The 14280-nt window shown below is 36.9% G+C and overlaps 1 protein-coding gene across 1 annotated transcript in view; it reads left to right on the plus strand.

Annotated features, from left to right (window-relative positions):
• Positions 1 to 12221, plus strand: part of ARAP2 (ArfGAP with RhoGAP domain, ankyrin repeat and PH domain 2) — a 219435-nt gene extending 207214 nt beyond the window's left edge. The window contains exons 32-33 of the mRNA XM_050947298.1: positions 4081 to 4212; positions 9905 to 12221. Coding sequence (XP_050803255.1) covers positions 4081 to 4212; positions 9905 to 10252 — 480 coding nt within the window. The 3' untranslated portion in view covers positions 10253 to 12221. The remainder of the gene's footprint in view (positions 1 to 4080; positions 4213 to 9904) is intronic.
• The last annotated feature ends 2059 nt before the right edge of the window (positions 12222 to 14280 follow it).

Raw genomic sequence — 14280 nt, forward strand, 5'->3', positions numbered from 1 at the left:
ATCCAAAGCTTAGTAACTCTGTTCAAGTCCTGTTGATGCAAGATCACAAGAAAGATAATGTTACAACTCTGACCAGCAAGTATAGAGTGAAACGTATTTGATTAATCAATCTGGAATGAAGACTTACAGAAGCAGTTCATATCTTTTGGGGAATTGTTTAAACAGAAGAATACACGTTGCTAATTTTTTTCCAACTTCAGCATATTCCTCAATTATTTTTCTTTGAAAACTATCATCTCATTACTCATGATTAAGGCTAAGATTTTGTCACAGATATTTTTAGTAAAAGTAACAGATAGGGCATAGGCAATAATGAAAAATCACAGAAGCCTGTGACCTGTCCCTGACTTTTACTAAAAATATGCATGACAAAATGGGGAGCCTGGTCAGCTGTGGGCAGGCTGGGAGCTCCAGGGGCCCCCACCATGCCTGGATGCTGGAGCTCCAGGGTCCCTCTCTGCTGGCTGCCCTGAGCTGAAGGAGGTCCCCCCCCCTCCGCCTTCTGCAGCAGCTAGGAGCTGCGGGAGGTCCCCCAACCACTCACAGCAGTCAGGAGCTCTTGAGGTCTCCCCTGCCTCCCACCCACAGGCAGCAGGGGACCCTGCAGCTCCCAGCAGGCACTGGCTGAAGTTACAGAGGTCTTTGAAAGTCACGGATTCCATGACCTCCGTGACTAAATTGCAGTCTTGCTCATGATACACAGTATATAAATTAACAATATTAACAGGCTGTATTAAGGAAACAATTTTATTCAGCATTCCGGTCTTAAGCAGATGTAGCAACACCATGAATTATTTGTTCCATTAGGTGGTAATGAGACACAACTGATCTATTTTTCCATGGTAAAATATTATTTGCAATAAAATCAGTACTTGAAGATGTAAAATCTCAGAATGCTTTGTACATGCAAGTATTTGTCTCTGGTTTGAAGTTAATCCTCATCACCACTATAGATTAGAAAAAAACATTGTAAGTATGTAAGCTGGATTTGTTATCCTGAATCAGCATTTCAATGATGACCATGTTTAAAATTATTATGCTTTCTGTTCTTATACAAGACTCATTGGCATGATATCTGAACACATTTCTGTGGATAGAATTTTAGACAGTAGGCTTCATTTGTTTGAATGATGTGATCAACCTAGATTTGAACTTCAAGATGAATGTAAAGACGGCATATAGGTGTCAAGATTTTGCATTACATTACCCAAAGGTAGAGTCTTTGCAGTTAGAAGTGGAAGAAGCCTAACTTGGTGATGGAGACCCATTTTCTTTTACTCCATAGAAACTTTTTGTGTTTAGCTGAACAGTGTGGTATTAATCTTTTTCTTTTTCCCTCCTCTGATGAGGTGTAGGTACCATAGTGTAAATTTTATCCCACTACAGATGCTCCCCGACTTATGCAAGCATTCTGTTCCAGAATGCCTTGCGTAACTTGAATTTTGCGTAAGTTGGAAACGTATACCCAACCATTATGCCAATTATATATATTTCTAGCTTATGGAACTTTTTCCATAAGTGCCGATTTGCATAAGTCGGGTTTGCGTAACCTGGGGGGCGTCTGTATAACCTAATTATTCTAGTTCTCTGGCTTCAGTTGGAGAAAGTTGGGTTAATATTGAGATTATTCATTTTGTATTTTGATTGGTAAACAGTAAAAATATGCCTAAAATAGAATAATTGTTTTCTTTATGTATGGGGCATGGTCATCCCATGGGATATTGTTCAAGCCCAGTCTTGAATTTAATAAATCTAGTCTAGACAAAAAGCACTTAATGAAGCTATCTAGGAAATATGGTATTGATGGGAAGATGAGCAAAAAAGATCTTTTCCAATTCTAATATCTGTGTGCATGTATTCCTCTGAGCACTGACAAGTAAAGCCAAAATTAGCACCCATATGAAGATACACCTTCAGGTACATGGGCAGTAATTCTTCTGCTTAATACTTCAATTAAGGGAGCCTTGTTTCTTTGCTTAGAAAGAAAATTTTGTTATTTGGAGTGGTTTAAGGGTTCTTCTCCACAGACCTCTTTAGGAAAGCCAGTTGAATCTGTGACCCTTTTAAAGTAAGTAAATACATGCAGAATTTTTGCAGTATATTTCATGGAGAATTTTAAAATGTTTAGAAAACTCTTTAAGAATTTCAGAAATCACTATAAGTTAAGCCATAAAAATTCTGTCTTCAGTTGCTTAGAAACAACATTTTACATTCATCATGACAGCAGTCATTCTCGGATAAGTGCAATGCAAACACTGCCTATTTCTCTGAGCTCAACCTTCCCAGAGACCTTCCACCTCATTGAATCCATCAGAGACTAATGGCATAACTGAGGAATGGTTACAGTTCTTTAGTTATAATGTACTGTGGAGGAAGAAGCTGCAAGATTTGGGCATGCCAAGAAGGAAGAGTCGAAGATGGTCTCCAAGTTATAAGCCTGAGTGATAAACATATCTTGCCCCCCTGAATTTAGAGGCCATGTACTAATGGCAGCATACACATACTCTTTCTCTTTTCCCTGTCACTTTGTGCTTTGCAAGACCAATCTACAGACTCTTCGCTCTTGAATAATATTTACAAAATGTACTTGATATATGCTCTCTTCTGAAAAGACAAAGATGTTTTGATATATTTCTGTTGACAAGAGCCACCTAGATGAGCTAGAACTATGAATAAGTAAATTTTAATTTTGCCTAATGAGTTACAAATATTCATAATTTATTATTTACCATTCAATTAAAACTGTTACAGACACACAGGGTGGGATTCACAAGGGTGACTTAAGCACTTCAGGCTCCACCTGACCACCTTAAAGTCACTGGTTGGGCATGCACACAGCCATCTAACTCCTGCCACTGCCCAGTGCCTAACTCTCAGCAATTCACAAAATAGGCATTTCTCCTCACGCCTGTCCTGCTTTTGGGGCCCGTTCCAGTAGACATGCACAAAGTATGCCTAAACCCATGCAAAGCAGGAGAAAGAGGTGGTGTGTCTGTTAGCCCAATGCTTAGAGCACTCAGGATGTGGGAGACGTGGATTGAAATTTCTGTTGGGCTGATTTGGAGCAGGGATTTGAAATGGGGTTTCCCACCTCCTGGGCATGGTCACTAATCACTTGGCTATTGGCCATGTTGGGTTGGGTCTCCCTCAATCTCTCTCATTAAAGCTGTCTTACTTTGTTTATATAATTAAATATTCATTGGTCACCAAGAAAATAAGTGCGACTCTATAGCCCAATTGTTAGGGTACATACCTCTGAGGTGAGAGACTCAAGTCCTCCTGTCTCAATGATTATTTCTACACAGTGGAAAAGCTTCATCAGGAGAGGTCTGAAACCAGATGAGTGTTGCAATGCCTAAGTCTCCCTTGTGAATCCCACCCATAATTCTTTACAGTTAAATGTAATTTATCCCTTCACCCAAAGAAGTGGTGTGTTCTACTTGCTGTCTACTTGTTTTCTGTTTCAACCATGAGGCGATTACATGTTGTAGGTTAAGATTTTTAAAGATTGTCTACTGACTACATTTAACCCTTTGGGATGGGGGGAAGATGTATGACTAAATCCCCTGAACTTCCTTCGAAGTCTGAACCATAACTGTTATAACTAACATACAGTAATAAATTAGTAGTATAAATGTTCCCTTATGTTTAAACATTTATTTTTCATATTGGGTCATATAATTGCATATATAGATACAATTTATGTAGAATTTTGGAGCTAAAAAACAAATAGATACATTTGTTTTCCTAAATATTGATTTTTTTGTTCTGTTGCCAATAGATATGTTTTGATATTTTGATATAAAGTGTGGAGGGAACACCTCTGGAACATAGACAGTGTACTGAGACCTTAAAGCTCTATTCACTTAGCATCTTGCAGTCCTCCAGCAATACTTTTGTAGAAGCATCAACATAATTATAAAAAGCATGTCCCTGTTATCTTAAAAATAAGTCATAGTTTTATGTGGAGTGACTGTAGAGCATAGTATATAGTCTTACTGAGGCAATTTTGTACATAAAAAACAATGTATATATCACAATAAAATTGCATGCCAAGAATAAGAAATTTTGTTTCTACAGCACAGTGATATATGGCCACCAGCTGGAAAAGCAAGAAAACAGTCTATCACTAAAAATCCAAAGATTGGAGGTTTACCTCTAATTCCCATTCAGCAGGAGAAAAGTACTTCTAAAACCAGAGGAAATGCAGAGGTAAGCTAGTGGTTAACGTTGGTGTCGAACTTTAATTACAATGCTATATTTTGTTGTCCTTTTTATATAGTCCAGGAGCACTTATCTCTCTGGAGTTGGATAAATGTGAGATGTAGATGCTTCTAATATTAGTTTTGTTCCTTTGTATTGTTCTGCCAGTAAAGGAATAGTTAGGACAATGTAGTTAAATGCATAATGAGCTAGCCCTGTGGCAAGTTGATAAATTAACACTGGGTTTTTTTAGTAAGAGCCACTCATTTGAATTAAATGGGAGTTTTCCCATGAATGTTACTAGACATTATAATCATGTTTTTATTAAATAAAGTCCTTGATGATACAGCTTTGTTTGCATATTGTACCATATCTTTTCCTATCTCCAAAGCAGTCTTGAACCTTTACGTAGCTTTCCTACAATAGTAGTAGCAACGAGCTCCATTTGCAAATTAAGTTAAGAACATTTCTTGGAAGTAAAGATTTTACCTATCTTTCTTGAACTGCATAATTTTGAATCTAAACATTACCAGGACCTTCTTGATTTTGTTGTGCCCTGTTGGCAAGAACTCCAGTATGTCATGCCAAACGTGTGACAGTCATATTAGAAAAAGGTTTGCAATTAATGCTCATAGTGATGTGAAACCTTAATGTTAATAACTAACTCTGCCATAAAAAAGTATTGAACTTGATATATGTAAATAGATCTACACAGATTCTGTTTGAATACCTTTAGAAAATTAGAACAAAACTAAGCATTGAAAAGTGTAAACTAGCATTTTTTGCATATATTGTTGGAATCCAAATTAGTCTTGTCCTGAAGAAGTATGTAACTGAGATGGTTCAAAAAGAGGAGGAGGAAAAATAACATTTCAGTTTAACCAACAGAGAATTTGATTCCAAACTTATGGAGGTAACCATTTCAGTGGTGGCATGCATTTTCATTCCTTTTGATACAATAGATTGTTAAACACATGGTAGTAATGTCCTCAGATCTGTATAAAGAATAGCTACAAACTTTCCCACCTCACTGTTTGCCCCTTTTCTAGATCTTTATGAATATGTTGAACAGTACAAATTGTTGAGGCACCCTGCTATTTAGCTCTCCTTTTTTATTTCCATTCTGAAAACTGACCATTCCTATCCATTTGTTTTCTATCTTTTAACCAGTAAGTGAACCATGAGAGAATCTTGCCTCTTATTCCATGGCTGCTTACTTTGAGCCTTTGGTGTAGGATCTTGTCAAAGGCTTTCTGAAGGTCCAAGTATACACTATATTCATATGCTTGTTGAGACCCTCAAAGAATTCTAATTGATTGCTGAGGCATGATTTCCCTTCACAATAGCCATGTTGACTCCTCCCCAACATATCATGTTCATCTATGTGTCTGATCATTCTGTTCTTTACTATAGTTTCAGCCAATTTGCCTGATACTGAAGTTAGACTTACTGGCCGATGATTGCCAGGATCACCTCTGGAGCCTTTTAAAAAAATTGACTTTACGAGCTATCCTTGTCATCTGGTACAGAGGCTGATTTAAATGATAAGTTAGATAACCCAGTTAGTAGTTCTATAGTTTCATGTCTGAGTTCCTTCAGAACTTCTTAAGTGAATGCCATCTAGTCCTGGTGACTTATTACTGTTTTAATTTATCTATTTGTTCAAAAACCTCCTCTATGGACACTTCAGTCTGGGACAGTTCTTTAGATTTATCACCTAAAAAGAATGGCTCGGGGTGAAAATATCCCTCACGCCCTTTGCAGTGAACTTATGCAAAGAATTCATTTAGCTTTTCTGCAGCAGCCTGGTCTTCCTTGAGTTCTCCTTTAGCACCTTGATTGTCCACTGGCCCCGTTGATAGTTTGGCTGGCTTCCTGATACTGAAGTACTTGAAAAAATAAATTAATTTAATAGTAGTATAAAGGTAGCAGAAAGGCAATTTGCTAAGAGACCCATAGAGGAATCAAAAAAATAAAAAAGGAGACTGTATTAGGAAAATGAATACCAAACAAACTGTGGTACATAATTTTCTGCACTGATTTGTATTTGAAGGAATTTTGCTGTACATGGACAAATAAAATATGTATTTTAAATGTTTGAAAAACATTTACTTAAGTTTAAATTAAAAGTGTGAAAGGTAATGGATAACTAGAATTTAACCAATGTTCAACATCTTTAGCAGTATGTGCTGAAAGCACTAACTTATAATAATTTTTTAAAAAGTTTATTACACTACATCAAATAATTAAAATCAAAATATACCCACTTAGAATAATTAAGCAATTATTAACCAGATTCATGTTCCAGCACTGTGCAAAATAGCTATGATATCAGCATGAGAACAGGATCTGGACAGCTGTGTCAGGGATGAGTGCTGTGGGTACGAAAGGGGAAAAAATAGGTGAAAATCCTGTCTCCATTTTAGTTGATAGCAAAACTCCCATCAATTTCAGCAGAGCCAGAATTTCACTCTTAATATTTAGTGTACTCAGTATCACATAAATGGTAAAAAATTGTACCACCTTCCTCAAAGAATCTGCTCTCTGTATGTATTCTGAATTGTGTCTACTTACTAGGCAGATTAAAGTAAGATGGGGTTTTTATTGTTTTTTTGTCTTGTTAGCTTTGAAAAGCCAACAAAGGTAAAAGAGAGAATGTAAGATAGATTTGTCCATTCTTGTGCATCATCATCAGAATTATTACTAAAATGAAAAGTATATCTCTGCAATCCCATTGACAGAAATAGTATTGCACAGATGTAACTGAGGACATAATTTGCTCTGACCAATCTTTGTTACTGGTGATATGCAGAAGGAAAAAGTTTGACTTCCAGATTATCGTAATTATACCCATATTGTTTTTGCAGAGTTGGCAGTTAGGGGACAGTATCGTTTTACTGTAAAACAGTTACATTTTGATATGGAAATCATTGGGAGAACAATAGGGTAATTCTGATCACAGGTCACTTTACAGTAGTGTTTGACACACATTACTGGTATGGGAAATTGCTTAGCTCTGTATCTTCTGTATAGTCTTACAATGCGCTGTACTTTGTACAGCTGGTTTCATCAATTTCATGGGTTTTGTACAACATGCAAATTATAAATCGTCCATGTGCTGAGCCTATGCCAGTGCCACTGAAAAAGTTCTCTATGTGAGCAGTATGCCCCACTTTAAGTAGAAGGAACATCTATTGATCTGGTAGTTTATTTCAAAACAGAAGATACTTTTCAAAAGTGATAATTGTTTTAGGCCTTTTCCAATTTCATATAAGAGCAATTTGGGGAGAGAACGTCAGGAAAAAGGGAGCTCACCGTACCCAGTTGAGCAAGGAGCTATATTGGGTTTTAAGAAATGTAATCACTATTTTGCTGCTTAGAAGATGCAAAATTGAAACGTGGTTTTACTAGGGGTTGTAAATAAAATGCATTCTTTCAGACTGAATTTCAAGGCGGTAATTTAATACCATGGCTTGCTGACATTTAGAAATCCCTCTAGCCATCTAGTTACTGCATCTTCTGATAAAAATCGAACCCCTTATTAAAGAGCCCCAGGCAATACACCTATAAGTTATTTTTTATGTATTTATGAAGATTTTCTTATTCAGGGTCATCATACTTATTAGCTGAACTCTGTTTTGTTTGTAGAGGTTTGCAGAATTACTGTTCAGACTTTATATTCTGCAGAATTACTGTTCAGACTTTATATTCTTAATATACATGGAAAATGAGAACGTCCACAGCTATTAGACAGGATAGCACTACTGCAACACTGAGGTTTGGGGCAGCTTCTGAACTCCCTTGCACACTTGTGTAGTGATTCTTGGCCACTGTCAACATGAAAACACATTACAGCCAATAACTGTTCTATCACTCCCTATTTCTGTGCTGGGCTGCGGAGAGTCAGGGGTAGGTCTTTAGCTGGTATAAATTGCCATAACTCTGTAGAAGTCAGTGGAGCTATGACAGCTTACACCAGAAAAAGATCTGGCCCACGTATATAAGCCAGTTTTAGCACATGCAGGGGTGTGAAGTCCCCATGCTTGGTCATTCTAAGGCTGACCTTCCCCCAGGTATCAGAACACCAAAACTCCACTAGCATCCACAGCTCTGTTGTTCCTGGGTGAATTTCACTCTTAATAAATGAGAACTACACTATCAGCAACCTTCACTCTCAATTCTTTTTTTAGGAAAAAAAAATCTATTTTAAAATATCATTGGTTTATTTTGCCCAAATGCAATGACAAAATAATGTTGTTCTTTTAAATATTGCGTGAATGTTGATTCAGCTGAAATTTAAGAAGTTGAGTAGAGACTACTTCAGTAGATAAAGAATGCTGGAGATGGGAGCTCACTTCACTTACTCTGTATTTTGTTCCTTCCCCTCCCCCACTTTTTGCCCAGTTAGGGAACTGGAATACATTTTTCAAGAGCAACTAACCTATTCTTGCTTTCCACTTGACTGCACCAACCAGACAAACAAGTTTTGTACTGTTGACAGTGGCATTTTCAAATCCCCTACACCAGGGGTTCCCAAATTTTTTCCCTGAGGCCCACCTGTGTAACTGCAGTAGGCTCTGTGGCTCATTATTAACACTTCTTGAGGAGAATTATTAATTATTACATACATATAAACTGTGACACTGTAATAAACAATGTACAAGTTTACTTTTCATTTTAATGACAACAATTGTAATGATAGAAATCCCTAGCGATATGCACTCAAAGAAACGCTTGAAGATCTTTGACTTCAAACAGTTTTAGTAAAGCTGCACTTTCAAAAAAGAAAATGTTGAGAGCAAAACATGTGGTGTTCAAACAGGAAAACACGATTTTCTACAAAACTAAATTAGCAACACAGCAATGTTAACAATTTTGTTAAAAATCCTCATTTCATTTTAAAACAAAATGGTTGTCCAACTTTGAACATTATATTGTGTTCAGTTTTTTTAGTGGAAAATGCGTTCCTCTGCTGTGTAAGTAAAGATCCAATACTATCCTCAGCTAATTAGAAAAGAATCAAATTTTATAATAAAATATAAAATAACTTATGGACAAGGAGTCTTCTTAATGGGATGGATGTGCCTGCTTCTCCTCCCAATTTTTCCAGCTGGGGATATATGTTAGTGAGGCTCAACCTGATCTCATCTTCACTTTTCAGCCTTTCAGCCAGCTCAGGGTGCAGGCAAAGGGTAACTAGGGGCTGTGTGCAGGCAGCGGTGTAGTTCAGGGTGCAGATGGGGGTAACTGGAGGCTGTGTGCAGAGACAGGGGTAGCTCAGGGTGCTGGCAGGGGTGTAATTCAGGATGCAGACAAGAGGTAGCTAGGGGCTGTGTGACAAGAGGGATCTGTCTAGTCAGGATGTGGGGAGGGGTGAGTTTGAAGGAGAGCTGCTGCTATGGTGCCTGGCCATGCGCTCAGTTCCTGGTTGGCACAGTGGGTTGGCTGCCTGGTTGGCATAGTGGCACAGTTCCTGGTTGGCACTCCTTGGGGCTGTGTGCATGCTAAGTCGGACCTGGCCATGCCTTCCTACACCATTACTGTGGCCAGAGCTATTAGCTGTGCTGCCTCAGCTCTTCAGTAAAATTGATTTTTCTTGTAAGCTGTTATGTAAAGTAATGAGCAAAACTCACAATCTCAGTATTATTGAATATTGTGTTAATTTGAACCATTCTGTTTCTGATTTCTTGTCTTTATTCAGCATTTTAAAGCTGGAAAGCTGACATTCAGTGAACAAGATGAAAATGACACTGCGGAAGAAAAAAAGAATTTAAAAGAAAGAGCATATATCGTAGCACAATGCCTAGAGCGCAAGGAGGAGAAAGTGAAAAACCATGTGAAAAAACATCGAAGCTTGATCTGTGTTGAGGACGCAGGTGCTGACGTTGCTGACTTACACCAGAGTCCCTATAAAGAATCAAGGACACTGAAGAAACATGAGAACAGAACAAACAAATCTAATTTGGAATCTGATAAATTGCCGGCAAATGTTATTCAGGAACTAAATACAGTTCTGCAGAAAAACAAAGCCCTCCACGAAGAAACCTAAAGCTGAATTTGTAAGACAGATGTCAAAAAACCTGATTATTCCAGGCAATAAATAGCTTGTTTGTTAAAGTGTTTGTACAGTGTAGAGACTGTGAAATGTGTTTATATACAGCTGCTGATTTTTAAATGACAATTATGTATGTGCTGGTAATATGACATAATTTAAGATTAAACAGAGACCTTTACGTGTATAAAATTCCTGGTATGAAATCCTGGATTTTGAAGCCAGTGGGAGTTTTGCTATTGACTTCTGAGGCCAGGATTTCACCCATCATTTTCAACGCAGACTTTGTTAGTGTTCTAACCAGAGTACTTCAATTAAAAAAGACGGTTTAAATGTTAAGTAGTTTGCTTATGCTCTGTATGTCCAGAATCCTTTTCTAACTACAGGAGAAATCTTCTTGTAAAAAGAGACCAAAGTGCACATACAGACTGTAGTTGTCTAATAATATATAAGAATAAGTAACGTATGATCTAATCTGATGACAAATCTTGCAGTATCTTCTCTCTGCTAAACAGGTTGAAATTGATTTAAAGAAAGTGTATCCAGGGGACTGGCTAGCTCATATGATCAGGAATGTGAGGCAGAACTTTCATCTTCAGATCCCTCTTTTGGATGTGACAAAGTTATCTGATGGCTATTCAGTAATCACATTTAAAATGAATTTCCTTATGAACAGATGGCCCAGTCACAAAACTGGCTCTAATTCGTCCTGTCATAGAATGGCCAGGAATGAAATGAGCATGGAGACAAAATTATTCTTTCACCCTTAGAGGTGGTCCCACCAGATCAAGATGGTAAAAGACATTGACAGAGGCTGCAATTTGTGCTATAGCTCTTCTGAGGATAATGAGAGGCTTCAGGCTCTACCAATCTAGTACCCTTCAGGAGCACTAAATTCATTAATAGGGAAAGTGCCATATTTCATCAAACTTTATAAAGTGTAATATTGGCCTTATTTAATTAACAAGCATATTTTCTGGTTTTTCCCTGTTGCCATATTTCTGTGCGAACAGAAGCAGTGTCCTCTATAATTAGCTTGTTCCTATTTTCTGATATGAATGGATGTTATAACTGTCATTGTGATGTCACAGTTACGTCTCATGGTGGTTAGCACTGAACACATCAGTCTGAAGGAAGTTAATTCTGAAAGAGAAAGCTGCCATCTGAATACAAGTGTCTTGGTAATCTGTATGTTCTGAAAGGAAGGACAGAAAAGCTACAATTTAATGGGTTATTATAATGTTTTGTTTTTAATAGTTTGCTGGAATGTAGCAGTAGCAAGGGTTCCTCATTCACTTTGCACTTATTCTGTTTGATCAACTGTAAAATGTAAAAGCAAGTTGGTAATTTTTTTTTTTTTATTTTCCCCAGTGCACTTTTGATTATTTTGTTAGTCTTAATTTGTAGCATGGGCGTAACTCCCATTTACTTAAGAGAGTGCTGAATGTGAAATACATTCTTAAATGTTTTCCTGAATCAGGGCCTATCTTTGTGGGAAGGAGGATATTTCAGCACAGTGCTTATACTGTCTGTCTGAGGCACAGTTGCTGCAAAGGGTACTAAAAATGTAAAGAAAAAAGTTGCTTGAAAAAAATTGAAACTTTTTGTTTACTTTTCAATTATGGGTAAACTATCTGAATTTATGGCTGCTGGGTTATCAGTGAAAATATTTCACCTTAAGTATAAATAATCTTTCAGTGTTTTCCACATGTGTAATATATATTGTTTGAACTGTGGCACTGTTTAACTTAAACACAACTTCTGTAATAAAATGGAATTAAAATAAAATTCATTACCTATGAGTCTCTGATTTTGATTCAAATTATTACCTGATATTCAATCAGTATTTCACTAAGCACTGAGGCTGGTCTAAGAACTGAAGAATAAATGTGTGTCATCTGTAATAGTGTTGTAATGACTGCTGTGTTTTGTATGTCATCAATTCTGGCATGGGAAGGAAACTAATTTCCAGAGAATAAATATTTTCTTTAAATTGTGTTGTGTAATCTCTTCAGAAAAAATATCATCAAGCCAGTGATGATAATTGTAGCAATTATTTCTACACATATCTCCATACAGTTGCTCCTAATCCTTGCAGTACCTATGTATGGTAGTAATTAGCTATCCCCACCTTACAGATGAGGAAAGAAAGGCACAACTAAAATAAGTAGTTTGCACAAATCATAACAGTGTCAGAGCTGGAATTAAAATTAAGGAATTAGTAAATCTCAGGTCATTTATTATATTAGATTCCTCCAGCCTCCCTAGTTAGAAAAGCCAATAAATATCAATACTGTTTTTCCACAGTCCTCTGTGCATTTTCAAGCTCTACTGAGAAAAGTTTTTAAAATAAGAACATACATAAGAATGGCCATACTGGGACAGACCAAAGGTCCATCTAGCCCAGTATCCTGCCTACTGACAGTGGCCAATGCCAGGTGCCCCAGAGGGAGTGAACCCAACAGGCAATGATCAAGTGATCTCTCTCCTGCGATCCATCTCCACCCTCTGACAAATAGAGGCCAGGTACACCCTTCCTTACCCCTCTTGGCTAATATCCGTTAACGGACTTAACCTCCATGAATTTATCCAGTTCTCTTTTAAAGGCTGTTATAGTCCTAGCCTTCACAATCTCCTCAGGCAAGGAGTTCCTCGAGTTGACTGTGCACTGTGTGAAGAACTTCCTTTTTTTTTTTTTGTTTTAAACCTGCTGTCCATTAATTTCATTTGGTGGCCCCTAGTTCTTGTATTATGGGAACAAGTAAATAACTTTTCCTTATTCACTTTCTCTACATCACTCATGATATAGGTTTATAAAATCATATCCCCCCTTAGTCTTTTTATACTTTTAGCTCATCAGTTAAAAGAGCCACTGAAGAGTTAGCTAGATGCTGTTCTATCCCAGGAATAATCACCAAACTTACATTTCCAGGAAGTGAAAATGAAGACTATGTCGGAAGCTGTGTTGTAATATGGAGAGCAGCCTTCTCAATATACTTTGTGTTGCATATCTTAATTACTTTATAAATCTCTCTGGAATTATTATGGAAATACACATTTATATTAATAGATTCTAAGGCCAAGAAAAACCACTGTGATCATCTAGTCTGACCTCCTATATAGCACAGGTCATAGAATTTCCCCAAAATAATTCCTAGAGCATATTTTTTTTAGAAAAAATCCTATCTTGATTTAAAACTTGTCAGTAATGGAGAATCCACCACAACCTTGGTAAATTGTCCCAATGGTTAGTTACTCTCACCATTAAAAATTTACACCGTTTTCTTCATTGAGATCAGAAAAATGTTCTATGCTGTACGATTTACTTTAGTTCATGGCTGACCTTGTAATATGTGCTGTTCCTGGTATTTCAGAATGCATTCCCTTGCAAATTATACCTTGGTTGTAGAAACAGTAATCCTCGTTTTTTTTTTTTTCTTTTAGAACTCACTTAGTATTAATCTATCCGGTACTGCAGCCTACTTTGGAACTACCAATTTAGAATAAATTTGAAGTTTGCTATCTATATAGATGAATAGATTTAATAACTAGTCATTTTCTTTCCTATCTTCATTTCCAGTACATACTAATTAAAAGCTAATGATGTTGGTGTTTGAGTAGTTCTTTATATATGCATTTAAATTTTGCAGTAGCTTAACAATTTTCACTTGGGTGTCCTGCACTGAACTTTTTTTGCTGTTTATTTTCCCTTTGCAGGCTATTTGCATACTCAGGCTAGCCATTTTAATATTCAAATCTATTATGATATAAAATATCTTGGGCTTGTTCAGTCTGTATTTTGAGTGTGGTGTCTCTCCAGCTTTAAGAAACAATAAATCAATGATTGCATCTGAAACTTTTTTAATCACGAAAGATTGAGTGCTCTAGATAAAATAAATATACTACTTTACACTCAATAAAAGTGTCTAAGGACCACATCCTACCAAGTATCGGGTTTCACAGTGCTGACTAGTCTCACCTGTTTAATGGTCCCAGTTCAGTAACATATTTCACCATGTGCATAA

Source organism: Gopherus flavomarginatus, chromosome 3, assembly GCF_025201925.1.
Source record: "Gopherus flavomarginatus isolate rGopFla2 chromosome 3, rGopFla2.mat.asm, whole genome shotgun sequence".
Classification (NCBI taxonomy): Eukaryota; Metazoa; Chordata; order Testudines; family Testudinidae; genus Gopherus; species Gopherus flavomarginatus.